Below are 17,803 nucleotides of genomic sequence, written 5' to 3' on the forward strand. Positions count from 1 at the left end.
TGAAAAATCTATACACCGAAAACTGTGGAAAGCTTATGAAAGAAATTGAAGAAGACACACAAAAAAAAATGGAAGAATATTCCATGCTCTTGGATTGGAAGAACAAGTATTGTTAAAATGTTGATACTGCCGAAAGCAATCTACATATTCAATGCAATTCCTATCAAAATGACACCAGCATTCCTCACAGAGCTAGAACAAACAATCCTCAAATTTGTATGGAACCAGAAAATATCCCTAATAGCCAACGCAATCTTGAAAAAGAAAACCAAAGCAGGAGGCATCACAATCCCGGACTTCAAGCTGAATTACAAAGCTGTCATCATCAAGATAGTATGGTACTGGTGCAAGAACAGACAATCAGATCAGTGGAACAGAATAGAGAACCCAAAAATGGACCCAGAAATGTATGGCCAACTAATCTTTGACAAAGCAGGAAAGAATATCCAATGGAATAAAGACAGTCTCTTCAGCAAGTGGTGCTGGAAAACTGGACAGCCACATGCAGAAAAATGAATCTGGACCACTCTTACACCCATACCCCAAAATAAACTCAAAATGGATGAAAGACCTCAGTGTAAGACAGGAAGTCATCAAAATCCTTGAGAAAGCAGGCAAAACCCTCTTTGACATTGGCCACAGCAACTTCTTACTCAACAAGTCTCCAGAGGCAAGGGAAACAAAAGCAAAAGTGAACTACTGGGACCTCATCAAAATAAAAAGCTTCTGCACAGCAAAGGAAACAATCAGCAAAACTAAAAGGCAACCGACGGAATGGGAGAAGATATTTGCAAATGACATATCAGATAAAGGGTTAGTATCCAAAATCTATAAAGAACTTCTCCAACTGAACACCCAAAAAACAATCCAGTGAAGAAATGGGCAAAAGACAGGAATAGACACTTCTCCAAAGAAGACATCCAGATGGCCAACAGACACATGAAAAAACGCTCCACATCACTCATCATCAGGGAAATACAAATCAAAACCACCATGAGAGACCACCTCACAGCTGTCAGAATGGCTAACATTAACAACTCTGGCAACAACAGATGTTGGCGAGGATGCAGAGAAAGAGGATCTCTTTTGCACTGCTGGTGGGAATGCAAGCTGGTGCAGCCACTCTGGCAAACAGTATGGAGGTTCCTCAAAAAGCTAAAAACAGAACTTCCCTATGACCCAGCAATTGCACTACTAGGTATTTATCCAAGGGACACAGGTATGCTGTTTCAAAGGGACACGTGCACCCCCAACTTTATAGCAGCACTATCAACAATAGCCAAAGTATGGAAAGAGGCCAAATGTTCATTGACAGATGAATGGATAAAGAAGATGTGGGGTGTGTGTGTATATATACATATATATGTATACGTATGTGTATATATATGTATACAAACACACACAATGGAGTATTACTCGCCAATCAAAAAGAATGAAATCTTGCCATTTGCAACTATGTGGATGGAATTAGAGATGTTATGTTAAGCAAAGTCAGAGAAAGACAAATATCATATGAGGACTTTAAGATACAGAATAGATGAACACAAGGAAGGGAAACAAAAAATATAAAACCAGGGAGGGGGACAAAACAGAAGAGACTCATAAATATGGAGAACAAACAGAGGGTTGCTGAAGGGGTGGTGGAAAGGGGGATGGGCTATAAGTGGGTAAGGGGCATTAAGGAATCTACATTCCAATGTATTCCAATGAATACATTGTTGCACTATATGCTGACCAACTTGCATGTAAATTAAAGGAAAAATTATATGCTACTGTGATGGTGGATAAATTTTCCAAACCCATAGAAAGTACAACATCAAGAGTGAACCGTAATGTAAACCACAGACCTCAAGTAATGATGTGTCAGGTCTGTTGATGTGTAGGTCTATTGATTGTATCAAATATATCACTGTGGTGGCAAATGGTGATAAAAGGGAAAGCTGTACACATGTGGGGGCAGGAGGCATATGGGAAATTTGTCTTCTCAGTTTTGAACCTAAAACTGTTTTGAAAAATAAAACATTTAAAGAAGCAAACCTTCCAGGGGCACCTGGGTGGCTGGGTTGGCTAATCATCCAACTCTTGATTTCGGCTCAGGTCATGATATCATGGTTTGTGGGATCGAGCCTCAGGTTAGGCTCTGTGCTGACAGCATGGAGCCTGTGTGGGACTCTTTCTCTTTCTGCCCCTTCTCCGCTCTCTCTCTTTCTCTCTTTCAAAATAAATATTAAAAAAAACTTAAAAAACCCTTCCATTGTACGTGCATTTTCCTTTCTAGCTACTGGTGTTTTAAGAGCAAGGTAAGATAGAGACATCATCTAGGGAAGCTGGCTGACTTCTCCAGCCTGGATGACAGTCCCTTGATAAAACTCCAGAGGTTGGGTCCTTAGCTTTGTAAACCTCAGAAACCTTTTATTTTCACTGTTGTTAGAGTTGTCCAATTTTCCAGGGTTCTATCCTGCTGGCCAAACTTACAAGAGACTTGTTAAGTCAGAATGCTAGTGTAGTAGTTTAGTTAGAAATGTGTGTGAAGTGGTAGACCAAAACACCTGTGTTAGCTGAGCAGTTCATTTTCCACCCTATGGGAAATTTTTATGGGGAGACAGGTTATACTGAGTAGGTTGCTTAGTGAAATCACAGTGGTGTGGTGTGTGTGTGCGCGCACGCGTGCGTGTGTGTGTGTGGGGGGTGTGGAAGGGGTGGGTGGTGTAAGGTTGTTTATCTTGAAGGTTAATATTAAGCTGAGACTGTCTTGAGTACTTTAGGTCTGTACGTGACTCTGAGGTGGTGATGATGACAGACCTCATCTTTTTCTTTGGGCACGCTTCTGGAAATTCTGTGCTGAAAATCTTCCATTAATTTGTTCTTCCCTCAGGGCACAGTATGACTGGCAAGGCAAATGCAGTAGACTTGCCGATAAAGCTCTGGTTGCTGGAGAATCTGTCTGGTCATGATGATTAGCATTAATGTCATCAGCTTACGAGAACTGGTCTCTTTATTGTGTGATAATTTTAAATAATTTCATTCTCCAAGGAAAGCTTTTTTTTTTTTTTTAAATGTTTATTTTTGAGAGAGGGAGACACAGAATTCAAAGCAAGCTCCAGGCTCTGAGCTATTAGCACAGAGCCCGACGCGGGGCTCAAACTCACAAACTGTGAGATCATGACCTGAGTCAAATTTGGATGTTTAACCAACTGAGCCACCGAGGCACCCCAGCGGAAAACTTGTTTTATGTTTTGGTGATTCTGTCCCCGGTTACGAGTTACAATTAATATGTAAAATCCTTAATTACTTTGGTGTAGATTCCCAATAGCAAAACAGTACTTGCTGAAGATGGGAATGATTCTAGATTCTATGTCAGCAAGAAAGCATATTTGCAGGACACTTGATGTCTGTCTGGAGAGCTTTGTACATCCCTCACTACCTACTTGCATGTACCAGCCTGTCCTGTGGCTCCTCATTGGAGCTCAGTTATCTCCAGTTGGTGGTAGGGCATCTTCCTGCCCCACCTCTGTACTTTGTCCCAAACTGCTGCCACAGAGTCCTTGGTCAAGGGTACTTGGGGATATTTGTGAACTTATGAATTGGTAGCCTGTGACTGGAATTGGATCCACACATCTTTTATTTTTGCTAATACGTTGTTTTTAAAGGTTTGACTTAATTGGAAAAACTTAAAAATCAGGAGTTTCATAGAGAACTGAGTATCCAGTTTCTTTGCAAACAAGTAGATTCAACTATGCGGGGCCCACATTTCCCCAGGGCAGTAAGTTATTGGAGTAAGTTATAGATAGGGCATGTGCTTTGGAGTTATCCTCAGTCCCCACCCTACCCTTTCACTCATTTATGTTACTGCTTAGTATTGGGTGACTCCTGGTGCGTAGGAAAAACAAACAAAAAACCAAAACACAACAAGCCTAAGGAAAGCAGTGGCTTTCCCTGGATTTTTTTTCTCTGTTCTTTTACCGACTTTCTGAGGAGAATTCCTTCCTTGAAACTTACTCCTAGCCTCTTTAGAATCCTGCTTCTCTCAGGATGACATCTCTGAATCTATCCCTTGTGTTTGCAAGAGGTACGGTGTTGGAGTGTCATTGAGGAAAGCATACAGACTTGGGGTCACAAGACCTGGATTTGAATCCCAGCTCTGTTCCTCATGGAGTCCAATTTCCTTTTCTGTAAAATGAGGGCTATAACTTACATCATAGGTTGGTATGAGTATTAAATGAGTTTTGTATATAGAGCATCAAGCAGAGGGTAGGTATTTCAGTAGGAGTGCCTCCACTCCTCTCTTCTATCCAGACGTGAATCCTTCATGACCTTACTGAAGTCCAGCTGAACTTCTGCCTCTGCTCTCCTGTTACTTACATCCCTTTATTATAATAAAGCCAACTGTTTTATTTTTTATTCCTTTTAATTCTTAGTGCTTTCCAACTATATTTAAAATATTTCCCTTTTATTTTTGTAACCAGACTGTATGTGGAATATAAGAATAACAATGGCAGGCGAATTTTTTTTTTTTTTTTTTTTTTTTTAGGAAATTCTATAAGAAGACCTGTCTTCTATCAAATGTCTAATTGTGTATATAGTTTTATGATGGAAAATACATTTACATTTATAGAAATCTGTTGAAATTCTTTCTGAATATACACACCTTTCTCCATCTATTATATGTTTATAGAAATAGAGCCAAGGTCAAAAGCTGGAAAGTCCTCAGCAGGAAAAATTAGTACTGGAAGGGAGACACTTCGCCTGAGATCAAAGGGTCCTGCCACCGTGGAAGAAATGGTAGGTTATGTTTATTTAACTCCCATTTTGCTTGCAAATGTGTGGATATTCATGTTTATTAGAGCTGGAAATAAAGGCAAAGCCACAGAATTAAACAGGGTACCATATACGCTAAAGCAAGGACTTTAATTCAATGCCTACTTAAATAATACGAAGATTACTGAAAGCATTTAAGAAGGAAACATAAGTAAGTCCAAGAGAAGAAATTGTGATCTATGGCCATCTTCAGCTACCTGCTGAGAACATTTGCTAGAGTCTGTAGACATCTGGACTGGCTCAAACACTTAACCAGAATTCTCTGAGAGGCAAGAGAAAGTCTCAGAGCCACTGGTAGTAGCAGGCATACTTAAGATTTTGATAATGAGGGGCGCCTGGGTGGCTCAGTTGGTTGAGCATCCGACTTCGGCTCGGGCCATGATCTCACGGTTTGTGAGTTCGAGCCCCGTGTCAGGCTCTGTGCTGGCAGCTCAGAGCCTGGAGCCTGCTTTGGATTCTGTGTCTCGCTCTCTCTCTCTGCCCCTCCCCTGCTCATGCTCTGTCTCTCTCTGCCTCAAAAATAAATAAAACATTAAAAAAAAAAAAGATTTTGATAATGAAATACTATATTCATGAACTCCAGTCTCCTCCGGTAAAACATTTCCTCTTCACCTTTGACTTTTGTCTTTCGTGACCAATGTCCCTTTTATCAGCAAACCCTGGTGGGTCTGCCTCCACAACAGAACATAATCCAGCAACTTGTCACCATCTCTGCCCTCCTCATCTGGCCCAAGGCACTTACATCTTGTCTTGAATGTTGCAGTCGCCTTGTATTCAGTCTTCCTGTGTTTACCCTTGTCCTCTTTCCCTCTGTGCTTAGCGCATCAGCCAGAATTAAAAGTACAAGTGGTTGCTTTTCTGTTCCATACTCTCCAGTGTCTTCCCATTGCACTCAGAATAAAAGCTAAAGTCCTTGGAGTGAGCAACATGATCTGACTCTGCATTTCTTCCCTGATCTCGTTGCCCACCACTCCTCTCCTCTCCTAGCTCTCGCTGCTTCAGCCACATGGGTCTCCTTGCTGTCCCCAAATATTCCAGATACATCCCATCTCAATGTCTCTGTACTGTTGTTACCTGTCCACTTATAGGCATGGCTCACTCCCTTGACTTCTTCAGGTTTCTGTCCACATATTGCTTTATCTAAAAGGCCTTCTTTGAGTATCTTGCTTAAGTAGCAATTCCTGACACTCCTCCCCCTGCCCAATCTTCCTTGCCCTTAATTTTCTTTAAAGCACTAAGCATAATAGGACACATTATATCTTTGTTTCTTATCTGTTTAGTTCTTTTTCTCACATGTCTTGTTCATTGCTGTAACTGCAGCACCTAGAACAGTACCTGACACATCAAAGGAGTGCAAATCTTTGCTGAATTAATAAACAGTTATTTAAACTTGAGAAGAGTAGGGTTTTGCTGATTGACTTGGTCGGTGTTTTTTTATTAAAAAAATTTTTTTAAATGTTTGTTTATTATTGAGAGACAAGACCGAGCATGAGCAGGGTAGGGGCAGAGAGAGGGAGACACAGAATCTGAAGCAGGCTCCAGGCTCTATGTTGTCAGCACAGAGCCCGACGTGGGGCTCGAACTCACAAACTGTGAGATCATGACCTGAGCTCAAGTCAGACGCCTAACCAACTTAGCCACCCAGGTGCCCCCGACTTGGTCAGTTTTTAAGTGAAAAACACCAAAAGGAGAAGAGACCAATGGAGGGAGGAAGGGTGAAAGGAGAGAATAGCAGGGGTTAAGGGTGACAGGGGTAATGAGGATTCAGGGTGGCACATGGTGGTCTGCTCTCCCAGGGAAGACTGTGGTGATGAAGTCCTCCTGTAGACAATGGGGAGGTCAGGCATGTGTCTGAGGTGAGGGAGCTCCAGCAGGCAGGACACAGGCACCAGAGATGGCTGGTTCATATTGGCCTAGGGCTCTCCATGTGTTTGAAGAGCAGAGTGAGCACGTTTTCAGAGTGGGATCCCAGAGTTTTGTTGGGTGATGATGCCCAGGATCATTCATGGGGGTGGTTTGTTGGAGCAGACACTCAAAGAACCGTGAGGCCGAAGTTGTACTTTCAAATGTTTGAGTCCCCTAGGATGTTGTCAGTTTGGGGGAATCCAGAGAAAGATTCTGAGTCCGGTACCTTGGTCTTGGATAGTGAATGAAAGGATTGATGTGGATGCAAGGGGCAAGGAAGAGACCAGGGAGAGCCAAAAGTATTTTACAAATGAGATTTGAGGAGGTATGTGAAAAACTCATGGCAGTGACATCTGGTAGTTCTGAGTTTTTACTTTTCCAGTGTCCTGTGCACTTTTTTTTTTTTTTTTTTGAGAGGGTGCAAGTGAGTTAGAGGCAGAGAAGGGGAGAGAGAGAAAGTGGGGTGGGGTCACCTGAAGTGGACTCAAACTCCTAGATGTTGAGATCATGACCTGAGCCTAAGTCAGATGCTTAACCAACTGAGCCACCCAAGTGCCCCCAGTGTCCAGCACACCCTTGGGCACATTGATGCAGGCCAGTAAATGTTTATTGCACGAATGAACAAACCTGAGTAGAAGAGGAATCTGGAAGAGAGTGGAAGACAGTGAGAGGGAGCTGGCAGGGGGAGCCAGGAGAATGCCCACTGCTTTCTAGTCCAGGCTGTGAGGAACAAAGGACAGATCTTAAAACCACTTGCAAAGGGGTCAGAGGCAGGCAGAAAACTCGATGTCACTTCAGGAGGAGGGTCATCTTTGCTTAGTTAACATAATTAGTATTTGTTGAGTACCTGCTGTTTATAAGGTGTTGGGATGAAAAGGAGCAGCCAAAGATCTGTCTGGGGAGGTAGGAAAGATTCATTTGAAGATAAACTTCTAAAACTCCATTCCTAGGGGTGCCTAGGTTGCTCAATTAAGTGTCTGACTTTGGCTCAGGTCATGATCTCACAGTTCGTGAATTCGAGCCCTGAGTTGGGCTCTGTGCTGACAGCTGGAGCCTGGAGCCTGCTTAGGATTCTGTGTCTCCCTGTCTCTGTCCCTCCCCTCCATGCACTCTGTCTCTGTGTCTCAAAAATAAATGTTAAAAAAAATTTAAAACTCCATTCCTATTTTCATAGCCTATTTCATTAAATAGAGTAATTGAAAATAGCCCAATTCAAAGGAAAAGGCTAGTTTGTTGCTAATGTTAAATTTGGTGCAAAGGACTTATGATCTAAAGAATTTATAGATCTGAAACAAATCACCTCCTTATAACCTAGCACAGATTCTGAAAAGTGTGGAAGCTATTCCACCTGCATACCTAATAAATTATTTGGTATGTGTTTCTTGAGACAGGCATAGTCCAGGTGCTGGTGATACAAAGATGAATAAAAACTTTGTTTTTCTTATAAAGGGAGAGAAGTATTGAAAGAAGCCATTAAAAACTAGGGAATAGGGTTAATGTCAGAGGAGAGCTGATCAGCTGCTGTCAGGGATAGAGAGAGGTGGGAGGGAATTTCTATCCCAAAGAAATGGTTGAGTTGGTTAAAGATGGGGAGAAGAGTATTCTAGGCCTGAAAAAATGATGGGCTGGGGGATGTTGTAAGCATCCCATGATTGGGATTTGGAGGTGCTAGAGGGATCTGCTTGGGGGGGTGAGGAGGCCTGGGTCAGGATGTGAAAGGTCTGTGGAATTGGGGAAGCCATTTAAGAATTGTGAGGAGAGTGGGGAGCCTGAATGACTCGGTCAGTTGAGTGTCTGACTTCGGCTCAGGTCATGATCTCACGAGCCATGAGTTTGAGCCCTGCATCGGGCTCTGTGCTGACAGCTCAGAGCCTGGAGCCTGTTTCAGATTCTGTGTCTCCCTCTGTCTTGGCTACCCATGCCTCCCCCCTGCTCGCATTCGGTCTCTCTCAAAAATAAACGTTAAAAAAAAAAGAATTTTGAGGAGAGCAATATAGTTTTGTGTTTTAGAAAAATCCCTTGGTTCTAAGGGATGGGTTGTTGAGCAGGGTGGGTTTGAGAGGGTGAAGATTGCAGGCGGGGAGAAAAATTAGGAAACTTCTGCAAATATGAAAAAATTGAGGGCTAAACCCAGACAATCAGAATGTGAGTGGGGAAGAGGTGATGAGATCAATAGCTATTTAGGGGGTGGAATGGTAAAATTGTGTATGAGAAGTAGTGATACTTGTTACAAAACTTAACAATATGGCTGGCTGGGTACAAAGGTGAACACTCAAGTTACTTTGCATGGACTGTTGATTTACACAGCGCATCCAAAATACACCATAAAGAAGGCAAGAGTGGTATATTGTACCTGTTTTTCTAAGGCTTAGTTCGTATAAATAAGAACATGAGAAAGTTGTAATAATATCCTCAAGGAAATAAAAATAAAATGGTATTTGTAATAAAATGCATATTTTTAATAAGTTTGGAGAACACAAAGCAACATATATTTATAACTGTCTTAAAAGCATTATGAATTTCTTACAATCTAATCTTGAATTCTGCATTTGTACCAGTAGTTGATTATTTTACATCTTTGGGTAATTTCTTTTTTAGCTATGAAGCCATTAAGACCAAGTATTGAAATAAACTGAATGTAGAAACAAACTTTGCCAACGTTAAACCAAGATTTTCAAAGAATAATGTATCCAATCATGTTTTTCACTCTAACCTTTAATAATTTTAGGAAGAACAAAAATATTTTGGTACCATTAATACATAAAAATTAACTATTGTTTCAGCATCTTCTCCTTTTATAACATTTCTGTGTATTTCATAATGTATATAATACATTAATATAGTAATACATGTATTTATGAAAGATACATACTGTGAAAAAATGATTAAAGAAGGGGTGCCTGGCTGGCTCAATCAGTAGAGCATGTGACTCTTGATCTCGGGGTCATGAGTTTGAGCCCCATATTGGGTGTAGAGCTTACATAAAAAAAATAAAAATAAAATGCCACAAATAAAAAAAAAATAAAGACAATTTAGGTGATACAGACTTTATTCATGAAGTGGACAGTCCCCTTTCAGACAATTGCAAAATGGGTTAGAGGACAAGATTTGTAGGATAAAGATTAAAGAACAAGTAAGAGAGAAATAGAAAATCTCTGATTGTCTGGGGCTAGATAGTCAGTCTTGTTTGGTGTGAGGAGTCCTAGAGTTCGCTTGATATTTGGGGGTGGGCTGACTGGGTTATACTGCGTTTCTGGTCAAACATAGTATTTACAGGGACAGGAAAGTTGGATAACATGACACTTTGGACAGCATGGCTCCATCTTGGGCCCAGAAAGTTATTTCAACAATACAGTAAAATTAAATAAAAAATAGTAAGAGTATATGTCCACAAATGTTTTACCCTGGGGATGAGCCATTAAAAGGTTTGGAGGCCCTTCATCTGCATGATGAGGACCAAAGCCCTTTTCATGGCACACAGGAACCCCTAAGACCAAGTCCTGTCTGGGTATACTCTTTTTTATCAGACTCTGAGTTCACATAGACTCTGCATATCTATTGCAATAGTTTTTTAAGATTTTATTTTTAAGTAATCTCTACATACAACGTGGAGCTTGAACTCACAAGCCCGAAATCAAGTCACATACTCTACCAACCGAGCCAGCCAGGTGCCCCTATTTGCAATACTTCTATTTGCAGTAACCTCTCCTGCTTATCTTCTACCAGTTTATCTTTGGAAACAGTTTTTTTTTTTTTTCTTAGCAAGCAAGCAGGGAGGGGAAGGGGGGGTTGGGAGGGAGGGAGACACAGAATCAGAAGCAGGTGCCAGGGTCTGAGCTGTCAGCACAGAGCCTGGCGTGGGGCTTGAACTCACGAACAGCGAGATCATGACCTGAGCCAAAGTCAGATGCTTAACCGACTGAGCCACCCAGGCACCCCTGAAAACACAGTTTTTAAGTCACCTTTTTTCAAGTCCTCTGTGACTTCTAAGAGATTTAAGTTTACCTTGTCTGTGATGCCTCTTATATCCTTTAAAATTTTTCCTTATTATTACATATTTATTTTCACAGTTGTCTCCCTTTCTGGATTGTTAGCTACTTGGAGACTGTGTTCTGTTTCTCCTTTGAATCCATGGCACTTAACGCTGACACTAAAAATAAGTATTTACTGTATTGATTTGTGTTGCATTACAGAGCACATTGGGGATAGATTTCCACTCAAATGAGCTGATGGACACAACCATGAACTGGCTCCAAATCAGATTTTACCTTCCCTTAACATTCAAGAGATTTTATATAAAATAGTATCTTCTTTCTCTTGTCTTTGATAAAGCCCTCTGAAGCCAAAACAAAAGCAGTTGAGAAGATTGATGATCTTCTTGAATTGTACATGGGAATTCGAGATCCTGAGTTAGGTAAGATTATACTATTTTGAAAAGTCTTATAGTTCTTAATTTGATGGAATTTAGTGCTTATTTATGTCCTGCATTTATACTTCGTGATAAAAATTATTTGTGGAATAAGAAAAACAATGAAAATGTAATAAAAGAATAATGAAAAGACCTGACCCTTACCATTTACTAGCTGTGAGGCATTAAGACTCAAGTCGACTTTTCTAAACTTAAGTTTTTAATCTACAAACTATAAACTGTAATAACAGCCTTCCTTCATAGGCTTGCTTTACGGATTTAAAATATATATGTGAACAGGTTTCGTTACAGGATACATGAAATGTTTTTGCTACAGATCTATGTCAACTAAATTGTATATTGGGATATCAAAGTTGTGCACACTTAATACAATTACTGAGACCCTGTGAACAATGGATCAGAAATCTGAAGAGGAAGGACATGCCTGGTGTATGACTGATAAGGGCAGTTGAGCAGTTCAATTTCTGTGTATTTCTTGTGTCGTCATTAAGATATCAGGGTTTTGATTTATCAAGTAAGACTATCCATTGCAAATAACAAAGCAACAACAAGCTGAATTCCAGCTGACGTAAGGAATAAAAGGGGGGACATGTTTGGTTCTTATAACTGAAAAGTCTAGAGATAGATCCTGGCTTCAAAAATGGCTAGACCTGGAGTTCTTAGGCTATCACCAGGATGTGGTTTCTCTTCTTTTCATTTGGGCTGCATTTTAGGCCCCCCTACCTAGTGTCCTCTGGCAACTTCAGGCCCTCCTTCATGGAGTCTAAATGATGGCCATGGCTTCATCCTCTACAACTTAGTGTCAAGCATGATGGGAAAGAGGGAAGACCTTTTCCAAGTCATTCAAACAAAATGCTGAGGATTGACTCTGATTGGCTTGATTGGCTCACTGAGGCAGCAGTTTTGGGGTGCAGGGGGCAGGATGGTTAGATCTGGGTCAAATGCTCCAGCTCTGGAGCTGAGAGTGACTGGAATACTAGGGTTGAGCTGGTCAAAGTCCTGGCCTTTCCCATGTAGAAGCCAGGAAAATGTGCCTTTGAGAAGGGCAGATGGATGCTGGATGACAAAAGAGTAATGCACACTGTGGTGATGTGGTTTGTGTCTTTATGCATCGGTGTGTGAGTGTGTGTGCACACACGTGTTGTTTGGATCAGCTACTTAATAAAATTTTTTAAGCCAAAGACTTGGACTGTTATGTTTACCTGCTGCCAAGTAAAGTGTTTTACTGTAGCTCAGGTAGAGTATTTGAAACTCATTCTTCCTTTTCTACTTTAACTCACCTTCCTTTTTTCCTATAGAGTCTATTCTTATTTTTTCCTGCCTGTCTGACCTAAAATAAAATTTCTGTGTTGGACATACAGATGCTCCCTGTAACTTAAGAAAAATTGATACTCTTTTTTAGTTCCTTGGTTCAGAATATAAAATTTGCATGAAATAGATACTTGCTCCACACAGACAAGAAGTTAAAGGTGAAATTATCCTTTCGAAAGCCAGGGTCTTAAAATTTTTCTCAACCTTTTTGCATTTGGAAAAACAGATTTGTGTGAGGTAGGTCTATGGAAATTATGCAAATGAAGACAAAGGGGATTTAGAAATGGCAGTGCTCTTATTGTTGGAAAAATAATCTCTATCGAGAAGAGAAGCTGAGAAGTTTTCAAACCATATAACTGAATATTATACTATTCAGAAACTAGCATATCAATACTAGATCTTGATGAACTCAAATTTAAGAGAACCACACTTTTCACAGGGGAGAATTTAAAACTGTCTTTAGAACTTAATATTGGGAATAGGCCAGGGGTGCCTGGGTGGCTCAGTTGGTTAAGCGTCCTACTCTTGGTTTCAGCTCAGGTCATGATCCCGTGTGGTTCATGAGATTGAGCCCCATCTTAGGCTCTGTGTTGACAGCTTAGAGCCTGCTTGGGATGGATTCTCTTGCCATCTCTTTGTCCCTCCCCTACTCATGCATGTGTATGTGCTGTCTGTCTCGGTCTCTCTCTCTCTCTCTCTCTCTCAAAAATTAAAAAAATTTTTTGGGTACAGTCCTTATATTACTTAAGTATAAATTGGGAATAAATAAGTTTTGCTCTTTTGTTATTAAATATATACAAGTATACATGGAAGAACAATTGGACAGTGGAATAATTATGAATGAATTAAGAAGCAGTTCTTTAGGAATCAGTTTCTTTTACTCTGAAAAATTCAGCTCACTAAACATCGCTCACAAATTCCTTGTAAATTAACTTGTAATCCCATTGTAAAGTTAGTCATCTGTAACAATGACTTTCCAATGACATGGAAAGTCATTATCATTATACATGATTACCAATGTGATCAGTCATCTAGGGAGGTAAAGTTTAAGGAAAGTAATTATTTGAAGAATGTAAACCATTGTTAAATTAGGAATTTCTGTCATTATTCAGATATGATTAGCATGAAGTACAAATCACAATTGTGACACTGATTCAACAGACAAATGAATATATTTGCTTGCTATTCTTAGTGTTCTTAGCATTCAGAAATGTTAAGTCTTAAAATTGCAGTGACATCATGTTACTCTGGAGTTGTTAGTATACATTTACATTAAAAAATGAAAAAAGTAATATGGAAGTAAAATGACTAAAACCAAAACACTATCCTCAAAAAGCATTGGGATGTATTTACCACTTGAAAATGGAAAATAATTGAAATGAGTTTAGGAAGTAACCCCGAAGGAGACAGTGCTTTGTTTGGTTATAAAGTTAATCTGTGAATTATGACTTTTCAACTGACCCAATGCCCATATGTGTTGCCTTGGAATGTTATCCTTAGGGGAGAATGGAGTCTGGAAGATTTTGAGTCCTGTGACACCTTATATGTGATTGACCTAACTTAATGAAAAGTTGTATCCTATAAGTTTCATATAAGTTAAGGCAACTGTGTAAATTATATATACAACTACAATATGTTCTGATACTGATTTAGGAGTTTGGAGATCACCCTAGCAATGTCAGAATTTTAGGACTTCTAATTTATTAAGGGATCCAGGAATGTGTGGAAAGGAAATTTGAATGATAGATTCTAAGTAATTTTTTCTCATAAAATATTTCTTAGTTCTTTTAAAAATATACAATAATGGTGTTTTAATAGAGATAATTATATTCTTAAGATGATTTTATTCAGTGAATTCAAAACAACACTATAGAAAGTCATCCTTCTCAGATAAAGCCAATGAAATAGATTTTCATTAATAAGAAACCATATTCAACATTGGTTGTGTTTTTGATGTTTAACTCCTGTCTTGAGTTTCTTGAAATGGATTATTTATGAAAAGCCTTAAGGAAAATAAGTGCTAAAGACCCTCAATTGAAGGAAATACAACTACAGGTTTAATGGCTAACAGTGGTTATGACATCTTTATTTAATACTGCTATGTGTCATTTTATAGATTTGAAAACAGATGTAGAGAAGTTTGGTAACTTACCCAAAGTCAGCTAACAAGTTGAGCTGAGATTCAGTGCTGGGATTTTGATACCAGATTTTTCATCTGAAATAATATATTATGTTTAAAAGCTTTAAGTATTTAAAAACTTAGTGGAAAATGTAGATTGACCTATAGTACCAAAATGTTTGTTGCTAATAAATGATGTTAAATTCAGTTGTGGGAAGGATATAAAGATATTTTCAAAATGGCCACTAGAGGGCAGCACTTAGCTGCTATATGTAGTCCAACAATTCGACTCTTTCAGTACCATTTTTTTTTTCTCCCGGATAGTATTTGGGTGTTAAGTATTATTGCAGATATGTTACAGACAAAAAATATTTTAGTAGCTGTCATGTTAATGTGATATAACTTTATAAAAAGTGCTTCATTTTGCTTGAGTTTCATTTTGCTTTTCTTTTAAATATAGTCTTTAATCAAAAAGGATAAAATTATACTAGTTTACTTTTCGTGCAAGGATGTTGAAAATTTATGTTTATACTTTATTCATTAGCCAGATTTCATACATGTTTTAGTGCATGCTCCATTCTTAATTTCTTTGAAAATTCATACAGCAAATTACTGTGTTTTTAAAAAGACTTATGAAACACTGTATTACATATAGTGTTTCTAACACAACTGTGAAACTGCCTAATTGATATTTTTGTTATTTCTACCATACCAGGAGTTCTTTGAAGGCAGATACTTTGTTTTTAATCTCCACTCCTACTACAGTAGCTCTCCTAGAGTAAATATTTGGTAAATGCTTGTTGACTGTCCTTTGAGAGGCACAAAAATAGTGAATTCACAGAAAGTATGAGTCCTAACTTCATTAGTTTGATGCTTTAGCTCCTGGGCAAATTTATTAAACTTTGAGCCTAATGTTCACATTTTTATAAAAAGGGTAAAATAAAAACCTTATCAGGTTGCTAACACATTGCATTAAATCATATGTATAAATTAAAAAAAAATCTTTTTAACGTTTATTTTTGAGAGAGCACATGCGTGCGTGAGCTGGGGTGGTGGAGGGGCAGAGAGAGACGGAGACACAGAAGTAGGCTCTAGGCTCTGAGCTGTCAGCACAGAGCCCAACGTGGGGCTTGAAGTCACGAACTGTGGGATCATTAATATGTATAAAGTTCCTGTTACATAATAAATCATAGGTATAGCTATTACCATTTTTAGCAATAATCACTGGTAATTATTACTAGTAATAGTAGTAGTGATGATAGAGGTAGGACTGCATAACTGGAGGTCTGATCAACTCTGGGACTGTAGTTAGGGCGGAAGTTTTATTTTTCTGCAGTGCTATCATGAGTGCATGAGTGAGATTATACAGCTGGGATTGTGAAGTTGTGGTATGGGCATCTTAGACCGTCATTTTTCTCATTTTGTAACTAAGGAGCTTAAACCAGAGGTTGCAAGTCAGAGTGGGCAAGGTTGAGACTATATCATTCCTGGGCTCAGTGGCCTAGACAATGCTGCTGAGCTTCCTGAGGTGTCAAACAGCCATGTGCCAAGTTGTCTCTTATAGTCAAGTGGGTATGTGTATGTGTGTGACAGCTTGGTTGACTCATTGTCAGGGAACATCTGATCCTTGTCATTGTGTCCCCGGTTTAAGAGCATCATTTATCTGCACTGTTAGTTTCTGCTTCTGAATGGTGTGTAGATTTTCTTGTATCTTCTGTGTGCATCTTCTTTCTTCCTCAGTCAGGTTGTATTTGACCCAAATGTTAGTAAAATCTTCAGGTAACGGTCTCAATAGATGCTGTGTGTGGAGTCAGAAATATTTAAAATGGTAGACTAAGCAAAATTCTAAACTCGAGTCCTACTTTTACAATACTTCAGGTTTTGTTTACTCTTTCACAGCCTGGCTACAGGACCAGAGTTCTGGGCTTTGCTTTCTCCAATGCATGTTACCTGTGCCAGTGTAAAAATTATTTAAGTGTAGGGGCACCTGGGTGGCTCAGTTGGTTAAGTGTCCAACTCTTGGTTTTGACTCAGGTCATGATCTCACGGTTCATGGGTTCTAGCCTAGTGTCAGGCTCCATGCTGACAGTGGAGAGCCTGCTTGGGATTCTTTCTCTTCCTCACTCTGTTCCTCTCCTGCTCTCTGTCCCTCTCTATCAAATAAATAGACCTTAAAAAATTTCTTAAGTGTAATTACAAAGCCTCCGCCTGTACCTGTGCACCTACCAGCATGTACTATGCCTAAGACACTGAACTAATTCCTGTGGGCATGAAAGAGTCAGGAGCTATTCAAGATCTGTTGGGAGTTTATTGTCTTAAAAGGAGAGAAGATACAGAGGTGGAAATGATGACAATACAGAGCAATGTTAAATATGCACTGTAAGACCTTATCACTCAACATGTGGTCTGGGGACTGGTATTACCTGTCAGTTGTTGGAAATGTAGACTCGCAGGCCTTGCAGCAGAGCTTCTGGACCAGAACCTGCATTTCGCCAAGGTCCCAGGCAATTTGCTTGCACATGCAAATATGAGGGGCACTGGCAGAAGGCTTTGGGGAATGCAGATATCACTTTCAGTTGTGGACATGGGACTTCCTGGAGGAAGGAGCCTCCAAGGAGAGAAAGGATTCTGACAGCGGAGCTGGTGGTTAGGAGTAGGTTATCCTGGGTAAAGGCAGGAAGGAGGGATGGTGGTGGTTTGAGTGGTCAGATTCATGAGGGCGTAGCGTTAGTGTAGAGAAGTACAGCCAAGTGGGAGCCAAGGGTGCTTTGGATGAGAATGCCAGGCTAGAGTTTGGTGTTTGTAAGTAAGCATTGGTGACCCAAGGAGTATTTTTATATATGGGAATGATGCAGACAGTCTTTGAGATGGAAAGGAGCTTTCTGGTCCTTTTGTCTCATTGTCTAATAGGATCCACACTGTGCTTTAGGAAGATAAATCTCTTGTATCTCTGGGGATGGTGCTGCCCGGACTTGGAGGTTAAGGAAACAACATGGGTGGCCATGGGAGTGAATTGTAAAGGAGCAGATCAGAGAGAGTGCAGAGGTGCAACTGAGGGGAGGCGTGTGTGGTCCACAGGCACAAGAAGAGAGCTGTAACGGGGAGAATGTGTGCACCACGAATAACAGTGGAGACGGTAGAAAGAGTAGCAATTTCTTCAGAAGGGAGGAGGACGTTTGGTTTCTGGACATGCTGGTTGATTTACTCACAGAACACCTAGG

The 17,803-nt window shown here is 39.9% G+C and overlaps 1 protein-coding gene across 3 annotated transcripts in view; it reads left to right on the forward strand.

Moving 5' to 3' along the window:
* GIPC2 (GIPC PDZ domain containing family member 2) overlaps positions 1–17,803 on the forward strand; it is an 85,255-nt gene that overhangs the window by 57,614 nt on the left and 9,838 nt on the right. For 2 of the 3 annotated variants that reach the window (XM_003990249.5, XM_019837287.3), the window contains exons 4-5: positions 4,676–4,782; positions 11,056–11,137. In XM_003990249.5, coding sequence (XP_003990298.1) covers positions 4,676–4,782; positions 11,056–11,137 — 189 coding nt within the window. Of the gene's footprint in view, positions 1–4,675; positions 4,783–11,055; positions 11,138–11,468; positions 12,968–17,803 lie in introns of those variants that run through there. The other variant, XM_045036062.1, reaches the window with a different exon arrangement.

This window comes from Felis catus, chromosome C1 (genome assembly GCF_018350175.1).
Source record: "Felis catus isolate Fca126 chromosome C1, F.catus_Fca126_mat1.0, whole genome shotgun sequence".
In the NCBI taxonomy this organism is placed as follows: domain Eukaryota; kingdom Metazoa; phylum Chordata; class Mammalia; order Carnivora; family Felidae; genus Felis; species Felis catus.